At 48.1% G+C, this 15,938-nt stretch overlaps 1 protein-coding gene across 1 annotated transcript in view; it reads right to left on the bottom strand.

Moving 5' to 3' along the window:
- MTR (5-methyltetrahydrofolate-homocysteine methyltransferase) overlaps nt 1-15,938 on the bottom strand; it is a 345,546-nt gene that overhangs the window by 156,924 nt on the left and 172,684 nt on the right. Inside the window, 2 exon segments of the mRNA XM_030196515.1 lie at nt 9,562-9,651; nt 15,794-15,934. Coding sequence (XP_030052375.1) covers nt 9,562-9,651; nt 15,794-15,934 — 231 coding nt within the window.

Here is a 15,938-nt window from a genome sequence, read left to right as displayed (position 1 = left end):
TTACGAGATATTTGTTCAGGGCCCTTAGGTCTAGGATGGGACGCATCCCCCCTGTTTTCTTTTCCACAAGGAAGTACCTGGAATAGAACCCCAGCCCTTCTTGCCCGGATGGCACGGGCTCGACCGCATTGGCGCTGAGAAGGGCGGAGAGTTCCTCTGCAAGTACCTGCTTGTGCTGGAAGCTGTAGGACTGAGCTCCCGGTGGACAATTTGGAGGTTGAGAGGCCAAATTGAGGGTGTATCCTTGCCGGACTATTTGGAGAACCCACTGATCGGAGGTTATGAGAGGCCACCTTTGGTGAAAAGCTTTCAACCTCCCTCCGACAGGCAGGTCGCCCGGCACTGACACTTGGATGTCGGCTATGCTCTGCTGGAGCCAGTCAAAAGCTCGCCCCTTGCTTTTGCTGGGGAGCCGCGGGGCCTTGCTGATTCGCACGCTGCTGACGAGAGCGAGCGCGCTGGGGCTTAGCCTGGGCCGCAGGCTGTCGGGAAGGAGGATTGTACCTACGCTTTCCAGAAGTATAGGGAACAGTCTTCCTTCCCCCGAAAAATCGTCTACCTGTAGAGGTAGAAGCTGAAGGCTGCCGGCGGGCGAACTTGTCGAATGCGGTGTCCCGCTGGTGGAGAGACTCTACCACCTGCTCGACTTTTTCGCCAAAAATGTTATCCGCACGGCAAGGCAAGTCCGTAATCCGCTGCTGGATTCTATTCTCCAGGTCGGCGGCACGCAGCCATGAGAGCCTGCGCATCACCACACCTTGAGCAGCGGCCCTGGACGCAACATCAAAAGTGTCATAAACTCCTCTGGCCAGGAATTTTCTGCACGCCTTCAGCTGCCTGACCACCTCCTGAAAAGGCTTGGCTTGCTCAGGGGGAAGAGCATCAACCAAGCCCGCCAACTGCCGCACATTATTCCGCATGTGTATGCTCGTGTAGAGCTGGTAAGACTGGATCTTGGACACGAGCATAGAGGAATGGTAGGCCTTCCTCCCAAAGGAGTCTAAGGTTCTAGCGTCCTTGCCCGGGGGCGCCGAAGCATGTTCCCTAGAACTCTTAGCCTTCTTTAGGGCCAAATCCACAACTCCAGAGTCATGAGGCAACTGAGTGCGCATCAGCTCTGGGTCCCCATGGATCCGGTACTGGGACTCGATCTTCTTGGGAATGTGGGGATTAGTTAATGGCTTGGTCCAGTTCGCAAGCAATGTCTTCTTCAGGACATGGTGCAAGGGAACAGTGGACGCTTCCTTAGGTGGAGAAGGATAGTCCAGGAGCTCAAACATTTCAGCCCTGGGCTCGTCCTCCACAACCACCGGGAAGGGGATGGCCGTAGACATCTCCCGGACAAAGGAGGCAAAAGACAGACTCTCGGGAGGAGAAAGCTGTCTCTCAGGAGAGGGAGTGGGATCAGACGGAAGACCCTCAGACTCCTCGTCAGAGAAATATCTGGGATCTTCCTCTTCCTCCCACGAGGCCTCACCCTCGGTGTCAGACACAAGTTCACGGACCTGTGTCTGCAACCTCGCCCTGCTCGACTCCGTGGAACCCCGTCCACGATGGGGGCGTCGAGAGGTAGACTCCCTCGCCCGCATCGGCGAAGCTCCCTCCGCCGACGTAGTCGGGGAGCCTTCCTGGGAGGTGGCCGCGGTCGGTACCGCACGCGGTACCGACGTCGGGGACCTCAACCTGGGCGATGGGCCAGCCGGCGCCACGCTCGACGGTACCGGTGGCGCAAGCACCGCCGGTACCGGAGGGGTAGGGCGCAACAGCTCTCCCAGAATCTCTGGGAGAACGGCCCGGAGGCTCTCGTTTAGAGCGGCTGCAGAGAAAGGCTGAGAGGTCGATGCAGGCGTCGACGTCAGTACCTGTTCCGGGCGTGGAGGCTGTTCCGGGCTGTCCAGAGCGGAGCGCATCGACACCTCCTGAACAGAGGGTGAGCGGTCCTCTCGGTGCCGATGCCTGCTGGGTGCCGAATCCCTCGGCGACCCAGAGCTCTCGGTGCCGACACGGGGAGGAGACCGGTGTCGATGCTTCTTCGATTTCTTCCAAAGCATGTCACCGGAGCTCCCCGGCACCGACGAGGAGGACGTCGAATCCATCCGTCGCTTCCTCGGGGCCGAGACTGAAGAAGGTCGATCTCGGGGGGGCTGTACCGCAGGAGCCCTCAGGGTAGGCGGAGACCCACCCGAGGGCTCACCGCCACCAGCAGGGGAATGGACAGCCCTCACCTGCACTCCACCCGATGCACCACCGTCCGACGACATCAGCAGACGAGGTCCTGGTACCACCGCCGTCGATGCAGCTATCCGATGTCTCGGCGCCGATGCAGAGGCCCGATGCCTCGATGCACTCGATGCAGGGGCGGCCGAGGAAGATGGTCTGGACGCTGACGACGTCGATGCACTCGAAGATCCCGGTGCCGATGCCGACGAAGAGCCCGAGAACAACACGTTCCACTGGGCTAGTCTCGCTACCTGAGTCCGCCTTTGAAGCAGGGAACACAGACTGCAGTTCTGAGGGCGGTGCTCGGCCCCCAGACACTGAAGACACGACGAGTGTCGATCAGTGAGCGAGATAACCCGGGCGCACTGGGTGCATTTCTTGAAGCCGCTGGAAGGCTTCGATGTCATGGGCGGAAAAATCACGCCGGCGAAATCAAAAGCCGAAATGGCGAAATTTGAAGCACCAAATTTAGAGGGAGAAAAAATCTCGACCGAGGCCGAAAAGAGGCCTACCCCGACGACGAAAGAAAACTTACCGGGGCAAAAAAGCTGGAAGTACGGGGAGGATTTACACGAAACCCGGCGGGGGGTTTCCGGAGCACTTCCCGACTAGGACAAAGCTTTCCCGAAGGAAAAAAACACGTTCAAAACAAATTGGACGCGCGAGGTCGACTTTCCGGGGCTCGACACGGCGAAAACACGACCGTACCGAGTGCGGACAAAAGAAGACTGGCCGGCTCGAGCCGGTTTCGGGCGGGAAGACGGCCGCGCATGCGCGGTGCGCGCGGGCGCGCGAGGGCTAGCAAAGGACTTTGCTAGTGAAGTTTCCGATTGGAGGGGCTGCCGTGGACGTCACCCATCAGTGAGAACAAGCAGCCTGCTTGTCCTCGGAGAATTTGGAATACACACCATTTACCCACAGAGGAGCCACCGGGGTATCATAAGAGAAATCTAATCCAAAAACTGACCCAAGAATCCGAATTTTCAAAGGGTAGCCATCAGAAAGGGCCAAGACACATTATCAAATGCTTTTTCTGCATCCAATCCCAACACCACAGTCGGGAGCATCCCCCGACAAGCCACCCAGATCAAATCCAGCAACCTCCTCACATTATCACTCGATTGCCTCTCCGTAATAAACCCCGTCTGATTGAAATGCACTAGCTCTGGAAGAAAACTCTGAAGTTGTGCTGCCAAAATCCATGTCAAAATCTTATAGTCCACACCCAGCAAAGAAATCGGCCAGTAAGCAGCACAATTTTCTGGATCTTTCCCAAGCTTGAGTAACAAAGTCACCCCAGTCTGGCACAGAGAAAGCGGGAGAAGCGACTCATCAATCAAGGCATTACACATCCAAGGTAAAGGGGCAGCCAACAAGTGCACAAACTTCTTATAAAATAGGTTAGAAAACCCATCAAGTACATAAATGTTGCCATACTAGGACAGACCAAAGGTCCATCAAGCCCAGTCTCCTGTTTCCAACAGTGGCCAATCCAGGTCACAAGTACATGGCAAGATCCCAAACAGTACAATACATTTTATGCTGCTTATCCCAGAAATACTGTCAAAGTTAAATGGCGATAATCTACAAATCCACCTTAAATATATATCAAACAAACAAATGGTAGATAATGGGATAGTGAGATAATGCCAGCCGGTCTTACTAACAGTCCTAACGGGGAAGTCTCATATATATTCACTGAGGCTGTTTATTTACACCTGCCAGGTGTGCCTTCTTACGTGATAGTTGTAATCATAGACTGCCCCCGACCATCCGTGCCCGTTTGATTCAATTAATTTTTAAATTATACATTTTTTGTTATTTTTATTACTTATATAGTTTTTGTTTCTCCTTAATATATCTAGGCACGTATTAATCTCCAATCACTATGTTGGCGTTGTACGGCCACTCTGTATCTCAATAAAGTGCTTTTACTCGTGGAGACAACTTAATATATCTATTGATAACTTATCAGCATAAGCTCCCGGGTATAGCTGTAATCCTGACAGGTGCCTGTTTCGCATTAATTGCTTTGTCAAGGGAAAGTCCTATGGGAGCAAAACAGAGAAAAAAATTAGTAGAATACTGCAGAAATGTTGTTCTCCAGTTGGTTGCTACTGGTTCAAGGCTTACGGTTTGTCTCCTACAGCGTCTGGCTCTTACCCAGGAACCCTAACATGGCGGTAACGTGCTTTTAAATACCGGTAATACCAGAAGTATCTCAACCTCCAAAAAAGCTTCCGGGTAGATGTCATCATTACGTAAATCTGCTTTACATGAAACAGGCCCATTGAATGTATGTGTTCAATCCATTCGGTTCTGTAGTGTCCAGATGATAAATCGAAAAGGTTTCACGTTGTAGTAATTTTCTATTACGGTCACCGCCTCTGGAGATGGGCGTGACATGATCAATCACCATGCAGCGTAATGATTCAATGGTGTGTTTATTTCTCAGGCAATGCTGGACGAGGGGAGCTCCCAAGTTCTGCGCTGTTATCCGAGATCTGTGTTCGGTCATTCTGGCATTAAGAGATCTACTTGATTTACCAATGTAAACCTTGTGGCATGGACAAATGTAATAAATAATATATGCTGTATGGCACGTAGTGTGGTGTTTAAATTGATAAGTCCGTCCATTGTGGCACAGGCTGTCTCAGCTGTGAGTTCACATGTCCTACAACTTGGTTTGTTACATCTGAAATGACCGATCTGCGCTGTAATGGTATTTACAGTTGGTAGCTCTGCAGGACTTAACAACTCCTTGAGGTTTCTTGCTCGTAAAAATGCAGTCCTCACCCCACATTGTCTGAACAGGGGATGCACCTGCATAATATCCCAATGCTACTTAACGACCTTGGCTATCATCTCACCTCCAGGGGCATATCGCATGACAAAAGTCATGATTTGTTGTTGAGGTACATCTTTCTTTTTGGGCATTAGAAGTAAGTCCCTGTTAGTGTATTTGGCCCGTAGAAACACTCATTTAAGAACATGCTTAGGGTATCTTCTTTGCATAAGATTCATCCCAAAAGTTTGTGCCTGATGTTTGAAATCAGCTTCTGTTGGACAGATTCTTCTGAAACGGAGAAATTGGGAGAATGGGAGACTGTTTTTCAGGAGCCTAGGTTGACAGCTCCCACATTCTAAATTGGTATTCCGGTCTGTGGGTTTTGTATACACTTTAGACCTGAACCCTTGTTCTGTCAAGAAGACCTCTACATCAAGAAAATGAATCTATATTTCTGAATGAGATAAAGTGAATTGAATTTTAGCATGACTTTGATTTAACCATGACTCACGTAATTCTCTCAAAGATCCGTTCCACAACATAAAAACGTTGTCAATATATCGACGCTACAAAACAATTTTTGGATAGTACGGGGACCCAGTCAACCACTTATCTTCGAATGCAGCCTTAAATAAATTTGCTAAAGTAGAGGCAAAGGTCGCCCCATAGCCACACCTGAAACTTGTAGATAAAGTTTGTCTTGAAATTGAAAAAGGTTTTACATAAAGCCAGTTCTGTCAGTGTCATTAAGAATTCTGAAGGAACGTCATGCAGATTTGGTCTCTTGTCCAGTGTGTCTTTAGCCACAACTAACAATTCGTCCTGTGATATCATTGTGTATAGCAATTTAATATCAAGTGTGACCATCACCAGGTTTGCAGGCGGTAATTGTGTATCGCGTAGAATGGTCAAAAAATGTGTAGTGTCTTTGATGTAGGATTGACACTCAATTACAGAATCTTTCAAGAAGCTTTCTACATACACAGAAAGGGGTTCTAGAAGTGACCCTCTAGATGACATAATAGGTCTTCCTGGTGGATGTACAGGATCTTTATGTACTTTAGGTAATAAAGTACAGGGGTCATCGGAGTCGTATTATTCAGATATCTATACTTTTTTTCGAGTAAGAAATCCCTGTTCAAGTCCATCCTGCGTAACTTCCTTGATGGTTCGTTGAATCTCTGGTGTACAATCTTCTTGTAATTCATCTATCATCCCAATCAGAACACTCAACCATTTACCACAGATTCCCTAATCACACTCTACTCCTTCCCCAACCCAAAGACAAACCTCCTCCCTCCACCCCCCAGAAAAAAAAGAGTAGGGCCTACGTTAAGAACAAACATAGGCCCTCACCAGAGGAAGCTTAGATCCCAAATAACAAGGCAAATTCCACAACAGAAAACGCAGATATGAACAATGTAGTATTCAACAGCTTTATGCATATCTCCTACTAAGGCATATAAATTGAGGCCACAATAGAGACCAGGCTCAGCCATGTTTTTAGGCCACCCGATGTGAAGAACTGTGGAGAACTAGTCGAGGCCATAGATGCCGGCTCAGTCCGAGAGAGCTGCGTAGGATTTCCCCTCCAGCCATGAAGGAGAGACTGATGGGAAAAAGCCACCAGTACCTGATTTGCCGTTCCCGCAGCAACCGGGTTCACTCTTTATATTCTCGTTGCTGAGTTAAAGTGGAAGGGGCGATGTCAGGGTAAATCTCTATGTCAGCCTCTTCTCAGCGCACCATCCCACCTTGATGGCGTGCCGCATGCAGAACTTTCCCCTGGTCCAGGTACTTGTGCAGGGACGACAAGATTTTTCTGGGCCGATTGCCCAATCGAGCACCCGCTACCCGATGAACTTGCTCTAAAATAGGAGCCTGAACAATGGAAGAGTCTCTGTCTTGCTGCAAACATTTAGCCAGAATAGATCCCACAGGTTCCGCCATACAACAATCCATCACCGTCTCAGGCAAGCCTTGTAAGCGAATGTTGCAGCGGCAGGTAAGATTCTCCAGATCTTCCAATTTCAGGAGGTTTTTTACAAAGCCGTGCTAGCATGTTTAGCTCGTGGTAAAAATTAGCTGGCAGTAAACGCCGAGACACCCATAGGAATATAATGGGCATCTCAGCATTTACCACCAGCTGACATGTACTGCGAGCTAAAAATGCTAGTGCGGCTTTGTAAAAGACCCCCTCAAAGTGGTAGAATCATTGCTGTTCCAGTTGCGCCACCTGAGTGCGGAGATGCTCCAAGTCCTCGCCGTGAACCTCCATATCATCTACCCACCGTCCGATCTCTCCAATATCTCTTTTAAGTTCCTCCAGCGTATCTTGGAGTTCCGACCTGACCAAAGTCAGATCAGACTTCAATTCCTGAAACCAGGCCCACATTTCAGATCGAGGGGATGTAAGTTCTACTTTGGTGGGAACCGCATGGCAAGGAGATACCACATCACCCACTGCCATCTTGGACACATGGCTCAAACTGTGCACCGGAGGGGAGCACTGTACTGCCGACTTCATTGGCTGCCGCTTCCGAGTAGATATCCACTGTTAGTGGATCCCCGCAAAGAGGAAGGTGCAAGTACTCAATGAAAATCTGTAAAAAGGGAGCTATTTCATGTGCTTTCAGTGAGGATCTCCCCAGAGCAAACAGCTTAAAGCTGCCATCTCTTCAAGTGATGTCACTTCCTCTGGCAGCTAAGTATTTTAGCTCCTTATTGCTTTATCTCTATGTCATGTATGTGTATGTATCAGCACTTGCTTCTTCTTGGAGGGAGACAATGTCTCCAACTGGATTCGTTTTGTTTATATCATGACAATAATGAACCTCACTCCTAAGCAAGGGTATTTGATTCCTTGTGTGAACATCTCCCAGATATCTTAGCAAAGAAACACTCCTGGACTCTCTGCCTTATTCAGAAGATACTATGTCTGTATTTCCAGTTTCAGAAGCCACAGTCCAACACAGATAGTGTAGAATAAGATACAAGAACAGTGGCACAATCTGTTGCAAAACTATTTCATTTCACCATCAAGGATTTTATTATCTTTTTCACTGTTTTCGTGTCTCCATCTTGCATGGGTTCATCTCATCTGGTCTTCTAAGATAATGACTACAATGTTCACATAGCAGTTTAGTTGTTTATTCATTCATCACGCCTCTTGTTTCCTGTTTCCCCTCTTAATATCGACTTGATTCCACTCCAGTCCTGCCTTCCTGCTGTGGTGTCCTGGTTAACCGCCCATAATCTAAAACTAATCCCTGGATCTCTGGGACCTTATCACAACCCTCTATTGTTCCCGTATTTTTTGATCTTCCTATCACACCTGTTCCTTCCTTCTGCTATCTGGGGGTCTGGATACACAGCAAATTTCCAGTGTGGTCAAATCAGATTTCACTGTTCTTCGGATGCTATGCTCTCTTCGAGAACTTATTTGACTTTGATTCTCGTCACATGCTTATACACGCCTTATATCTAGACACAACTATTGCAATATTGTCTACATTGGACTTCCCTTGTCTCAAATTAAACATCTACAAACTCTTCAGAAATGCACAGCCCGCTTCCTTTTAAAGTCCAGGAAATTTGACCATGTCACTCCTTTATCTAAGTTACATTGGCTTCCAGTTCATTTTCGATTCTCTTTTAAGACCTTGGATTCTAGCACATAAAACATTTCACTTGGGTGTTCTGGTTATCTTTCTTCCATACCCACTCCCTATACCCCATCACAGGCTCTACAGTCTCTTGATGTCAATCATTTGACCATTCATGGACCTCGTCAGCTTCATTGCCAAGTTCACATTCTTTTGATACTTGCCATACCTGCTGCAGCTCCTTAAACCATGCCCACATTTCACTCTAAAGCTGTGGCACATCATCTGTGCCACTTAACAAGGGCACCTGGCCATCCTTTTATCTCACACTTCTCTTCCCACAGCTTCTGCCGCCATCTTGCCATGCTCCTCTGTAGCAGTACCCATGCCCTCATACAAAAATTCACACAAGTCCATCTCTTTACATAACACTGTTATGCTCCAAAGGGGCTCTCTATGCAATCTCTGCCTGCCAAGGTGAGTACCTTAAGACCACCACTGCTTGTAATCACATGACTAGCGTCTTTTTGCTTGAGGAGACTGCAGTTTAGGCTTCCACCCTGATCTATAATGTTACTTTCTCCTGATAAAAGTATTTAACCTTGTTGCAGATGTTTGGCTATATGATATAATTTCACCTTATCCATTCCATCTCTGCTTTCTCTTATTTTTCAGCTAAGACTGCAGTTACACCTCCGAATTCTGCAGAGAAACTCCCAGAATCATATGAAAGCTGATGAAAGATGAGTAAATAACAATGCACAGACCCTGATGAAAGAAGGATGAAGGTGACAGGAACACAGAAGCTGAAGCCTCAATGATAGGCACTAATCTTATCTATGCCAATCCAGATGCATTACTCTTGTGTTACACCTCATAAAAACACTTACCAGCCCAGAGACTCCAGCCCTAATGTTTTGGTACAGTGGGTTAAGTAGGAGCTCTCACCTTAACAAGTGCATACTCCAGTCTCTCCTCCACCGTGCAATTCCTCCACTCATCACTCTGCACCAACTTCTTTCCTCCTTTTGCATGTGTCTAAAATAAAAGCAGAGACAGAGACTTACAAAAAAAAAAGCTGAAGCTTTAGGGCACCAGTCACCATATATAGAAAAACTAGGAATTACCCCACTTCCCAAAAAAAGGTTGGTGAAATGCCTAGCTTGTGGCTTATAAGTAATAGATCAAATTAATACACATAAATTAGATTATGTATGTTAGAATCCAAACGTTTTAACTTAAAATACAGAATTAAAAATGCAGGCCCTGATATTCAGCAGCACTTGTCTGGGTAGTAATGGCTGCTACCCATATAAGTGCTCCTCACTGGGGCCATACTAAGATATTCAGCAGCAATATCCAGATAATGCCACTGAAAATCTTTACGGACCATCCTGGCACTATCCAGGTAGTACTAGGCAGTCCAGAAGTTTCCTAAATATTGCTTATTCAACACCAGTCCCTGGACAGCTGTCATAACTGTCATAACTTGTCCAGATAGTTATCTGGGTCATAACTGTCATAAGTTAACTGTCATAACCTGTCAGGACAGTTATCTGGGTACCGGTACTCACAGGAGCCAACTTTTCTAAATGATTAGGGGTTCTTATCTCAGCACATATTACCAAGTCCATATAAAGGAAATTAAAGTATGGTGGGTTGTGAATACAACTGTTCAGGCTGTCTTTAAATGAAGAACATAGAAGGTGGCACACACACAGGGAGGACTTGTGGGTAAAAGTAATGCTAGAGGCAGCATTGCACGTCTTACCAGTTTCTCTTCCTCCCCAACCCATTGCCACAGTTTACCATCTTACTCCCAACCCATCTATAACCAGTGCTTTTTTTGTAGAAAAAAAAAGGTGCCAGTAATCATTATGGGCGGGGTCATCACAAATAACTCCACCCCTATTATAGCCACACCCACATTAGCCACACTCCTTATACCAGCCATGGCGCATATAAATAGACATCAATGAAAATATTATACTAGTGTAGGAGAAAAATATAACGTGATTTTTTTTCATCAGAAATAATTTCTGTAAGCTGTTACAGCTCCAGTATACCCAGTGCAAAATAAGACAGCAAATGTAAACACTCAAATTGGACATATTCCAAACACTAAAATGAAAATAAAATGATTTTTTCTACCTTTGTCTGGTGACTTTGTTTTTCTATCCATATTGGTCCCAGTCTCTGATTCTGCTGCTCTCTATCTGTTTTCTTAACTCCATTTCCAGGGCTTCCTTTCCATTTATTTCTTTACTTTCCTCCTTTCTTCTTCATTTCTTACCCTACATCCATAAGTAAAAGCTGGGTCCTCCTCCGAGGAATTGACTGGAGGAGGTATAACGTGGATCCAGCTTTTGCCTATTTTCTCCATCCATATGCAGTTTTTCTCCTCTCTTCCCTTTCCCTCATCTCCATCCATGTGCATCTTCTTTTTTCTTTTCTCCCCTCAATCCATGTCCAGCACTTCTCCTCTCTCCTCCCCTCCATCCATGTCCAGCATTTCTCCTCTCTCTTCTCTCCCCTGTATCCATATAATTATTCTCTCCCCGCAAACTCCTCCATCCATCCATGTCCAGCAATTCTACTCTATCTCCTGCCCTCCTCTCCATCCATTTCCAGCATTTCTCCTCTCCCCTGCCCTCCCCTCTCATGTCCAGTGATTCTCCTTTATCCCGTCCTCTCCTGCCATCCATGCCCAGCGATTCTCCTCTTCCCTGCCCTCCCCTCCCATCCATGTCCAGCGATTCTCCTCTCTCCCCTGCCCTTCCCTCCCCTACCATCCATGTCCAGCAATTCTCCCTTTACTGCCCTCCCCTCCCATCCATGTCCAGCATGTCTCCACTCCCCTGCCCTCTCCTCTCATCCATGTCCAGTGATTCTCCTCTGCCCCCTGTCCTCCCCTGCCATCCATGTCCAGCAAATCTCTCTCCCCTGCCATCCCCTCTCATCCATGTCCAGCGATTCTCCTCTGTCCCGTCCTCTCCTGCCACCCATGTCCAGCGGTTCTCCTCTTCCCTGCCCTCCCATCCATGTCCAGCAATTCTCTCTTCCCTGCCCTCTCCTCCCATCCATGTCCAACATGTCTCCCCTGCCCTCCCCTCTCATCCATATCCAGCGATTCTCCTCTTGCCCCTGTCCCCCCCTGCCATCCATGACCAGCGATTCTCCTCTTCCCTGCCCTCACCTCCATCCATGTCCAGCAATTCTCCTCTCTCCCCTGCCCTTCCCTCCCCTCCCACCCATGTCCAGCAATTCTCCCTTTACTGCCCTCCCCTCCCATCCATGTCCAGCATGTCTCCACTCCCCTGCCCTCCCCTCTCATCCATGTCCAGCGATTCTCCTCTGCCCACTGTCCTCCTCTGCCATCCATGTCCAGCAAATCTCTCTCCCCTGCCATCCCCTCTCATCCATGTCCAGCGATTCACCTCTGTCCCGTCCTCCCCTGCCATCCATGTCCAGCGATTCTCCTCTCCCCTGCCCTCCCATCCATGTCCAGCAATTCTCTCTTCCCTGCCCTTTCCTCCCATCCATGTCCAACATGTCTCCCCTGCCCTCCCCTCTCATCCATGCCCAGCGATTCTCCTCTTGCCCCTGTCCTCCCCTACCATCCATGTCCAGCGATTCTCTTCTCCCCTGCCCTCCCCTCCCATCCATGTCCAGCAATTCTCTCTTCCCTGCCCTCCCCTCCCTTCCGTCCAGCAATTCTTCTCTCTCCCCTGCCCTCCCCACCTATCCATGTCCTGCAATTCTCTCTTCCCTGCCTTCCCCTCAAATCCATTTCCAACGATTCTCCTCTCTCCCCTGCCCTCCCCTCCATGTCCAGCAATTCTCCATTCTCCCCTGCCCTCCGCTCCCCTCCATGCCCAGCAATTCTCCTCCCCTCCCCTCCATGTCCAGCGATTCGTTCAAACCCCAGCCCACCCCCGCACCCCCAGCTCCCCGACTTTCCGTTCGTGCACCTGTGCTCCCTGCCTTGAAATCTTTAGTTTACCCAAAGTCGCGGCGAACCGGCAAAGCTGCAGGCAGGCTCACCTCCTTGTCGCTTCCCTTCCCTCTCAGCATGTCCCGCCCTCGCAGAAAGGAAATTACATCAGAGAAAGGCGTTTTACAGAAACGTCCAAATTCTAAACAGGAAAGAAGGTCATTTTCGAAAAAGATAAACATCTATCTTTTGTGTTAAAAAATGCTATGGACGTCTTGTGATTTGGACATCCTTTTTTTGGTCCATTTTCGAACAAAAAACGTCCAAATGCAAAACATCCAAAACAGACGAGGAGTGGCTTAATGGTTATTACTGCAGCGGGCTTTGATCCTGGCAACATGGGTTCAATTCCCACTGCTGCTCCTTGTGACTTTGGGTAAGTCAAATGCACAAGGGGCATTTCTGGATATGACATCTAAGTCTGAATTTGGATGTTTTTTGTAAAACGTCCAAAATCAGAACAGGAAAGGTCATTTTTTACAAAAAAAAGTCTATCTTTTCCTTTTGAAAATGCTGTTTGGAAAAACGTTTTGTGATTTGGATGTTTTAATTTTTGGTCCATTTTCAAACAAAAAACATCCAAATGCAAAACACACAAGAAAATCCACAATAGAGTGAAACTGTTCACATGTTCTAAGTGTGGTAAAAGCTTTGGTTGGAATGTAAATCTCAAAGTGCATCAGAAAGTCCACAAAGGAGAGAAACCATTTGCATGTATAGAGTCTGGTAAAAGCTTTGGTCAGAAGGTAAACCTCACAATGCACCAGAGAATACACACAGGAGTGAAACCATTTATATGTCCTGAGTGTGGTAAAAGCTTTGGTTGGAAAGAAAGCCTCATATGACATCAGAGAATCCACATAGGGATGAAACCATCTACATGTACTGAGGATGTCACGCTCCTCACCTCGGTAAGGGGCGTTTTTGCCACGCGGAGCACCGGCCATCTTGGCTGGTCCGGCGCTCCGGGGATTTCCAGGCCTGCTGTGACACTTCCCTGCCTGCTGGCTCTTCTGTTCCCCTGCCGGCTCACGTCGCTCCGGAGGGCTCCTGCGATGCAGAGCACCGGCCACCTTGGCTAGGCCGGTGCTCCGGGTATTCCTCGGCCTGTCCACACTTGGGATGCCGAGTTCCTCGCCCCGCCTCCTGCTCCTCGGGGTTGGTCCCGGCTCTTCCTGCTCTTTTGGCTGGCAGACAATGACAGCCTCTCCCGGTCAGCTGATGGCGCTCTCCCTGATGGTGGGCGAGGGGCTCTCCCTACCAGCTGATCCTACTTCCCCTGATACTGAGGGTTATTTAAAGGGCAACTCTACTCCACTTCTTTGCTTTGGCTTCTACTTTGGTAGGTGATAGCTGTGGTGTTGTATCGTTTCCTAAGATGGTTTCTTCTCATTCCTGACCTTTGCCTGGACACCAGATTATCCTCTGCCTGCTGCCTGACCTGACCTTTGCCTGTACACCAGATTATCCTCTGCCTGCTGCCTAACCTGACCTTTGCCTGAACACCGGATTATCCTCTGCCTGCTGCCTGACCTTTGCCTGAACATCGGATTATCCTCTGCCTGCTGCTTGACCTGACCTTTGCCTGAACACCGGATTACCCTCTGCTTGCTGCCTGAATCGACCGCTGCCCGTATCCTGACAACTCTCTGCTTGTCGCCTGACCTGACTGCTGCCTGAATCCAGTTTCTTTCTGCCTGCTACCTGCGGCCATCTGACCCCAGCCAGCATCCAAAAGCCCTGTCGGCTGCCTGCACCTGGGGGCTCAACCCTCGAGGAACGGCAGTCATCACAGGTGAAGCCTCGGGGGTTGCTTGGCTGCCCAGCAGAGCGCAGGTTCAAGTCTTCGCCTCCATGCTCCACCTGGGCACAAGGACTCACAAACGCGACAGAAGAGGTAAAAGCTTCAGTTGCATTGGGACAGGAAAATAGCACTGTGGTATTTAGATATATGTAATGAGACCTCCTTTTCATCTATAGATCTGAATTCAAAGCCCAAATCTAATGATAAACAATAGACACATGGCTCAGATGATACAAAAAAAAAAAAAATAGAAACTTGGCATCAGGTAGAATAGTGGAAAAGTGACATCCCAGGAAAGCAATAGGGCATCCTTGGGGGCACTGCAGTGGACTTTATAAAATGCTCCCAGGTACACATCTCACCATTGCTTTCTTACCTTGTCTGCTGAGCCCCCGAAAACCCACTACCCCCAACTGTACACCATTACTATAGCCCTTACAGGTGAAGGGAGCACCAATATGTGGGTACAGTGGGTTTCTGGTGGGTTTTGGAGGGCTCACAGTTTCCTCCCCAAGTGTAACAAGTAGGGGGAGGTAGAAGCCTGGGTCCATATGTCTGCAGTGCACTGCACCACTACTAGACTACTCCAGGGACCTGCATGCTATTCTAATGGACCAGAGTATAACATCTGAGGCTGGTATAGAGGCTGGTAAGTAATATTTTTAATCACATTTTTTGGGGGTGGGAGGGGGATAGTGACCATTGGGGGAGTAAGGAGAAGTGATCTCCAATTCCCTCCAGTGGTCATCTGGTCATTTGTGGCACCTCTTGTATGGAGTAGAGGAGTAGCCTAGTGGTTAGTGCAGCAGACTTTGATCCTGGGGAAGTGGATTCAATTCCCACTGCAGCTATCTGTTATAAAAAGAGGTCTAGCTCAAAACGTCTGTTTTAGTCCTGGACGTTTTTGTTTTGTTCCATTATTGCTGAAAGACGTCTAAGTCTTAGGAACGCCCAAGTCCCGCCTTGAACACACCCCTGGCATGCACCCTTGAGATTTAGACGTCCTTCTGACGGACTTCATAGAAAAATGTCTAAAAAGAGGTTTTGAAAATACTGATTTGGACGTTTTTGCGAGATAAACATCCAAATGCAGACTTATGTCACTTTTTGGACTTTTTTCTCTTTTGAAAATGAGCCTTCAAGTCAACTATTTTTCAAAGCATGATACAATGTATCTAGTTCTAGGACAGAGGAGTTCTCAATTACAAAGAGGGTGGATCATGCTACATGGGTGTATGGAAGTTCTCTATTATGCAGAGAATGCTCTGTGCCATGTTACCTGAGTATGGGGCAGATCCCCTTCATCCATAACTCTATGGATGCCAGGTTCTTTTGAATATGGAAATATTCCCTATCACACAGAGATACTCATGTTATGTTACCTGGGTGTAGCGGAGGAGTTTTTCTGTTGCTTCTGGATCCTTGTTCCAGATGAGGGCCTCACACAGTTGCAGAAGCTCTTTGTCAATATCATCATAGACAGGAAGGTTGCCCGCATTCACTATGCCCATGTCCATGCCAATCTGA

Source organism: Microcaecilia unicolor, chromosome 3 (genome assembly GCF_901765095.1).
Source record: "Microcaecilia unicolor chromosome 3, aMicUni1.1, whole genome shotgun sequence".
Taxonomy (NCBI): Eukaryota; Metazoa; Chordata; class Amphibia; order Gymnophiona; family Siphonopidae; genus Microcaecilia; species Microcaecilia unicolor.
Note: the sequence above shows the minus strand (reverse complement) of the source record. Positions and strands in the feature narration are given on the sequence as shown.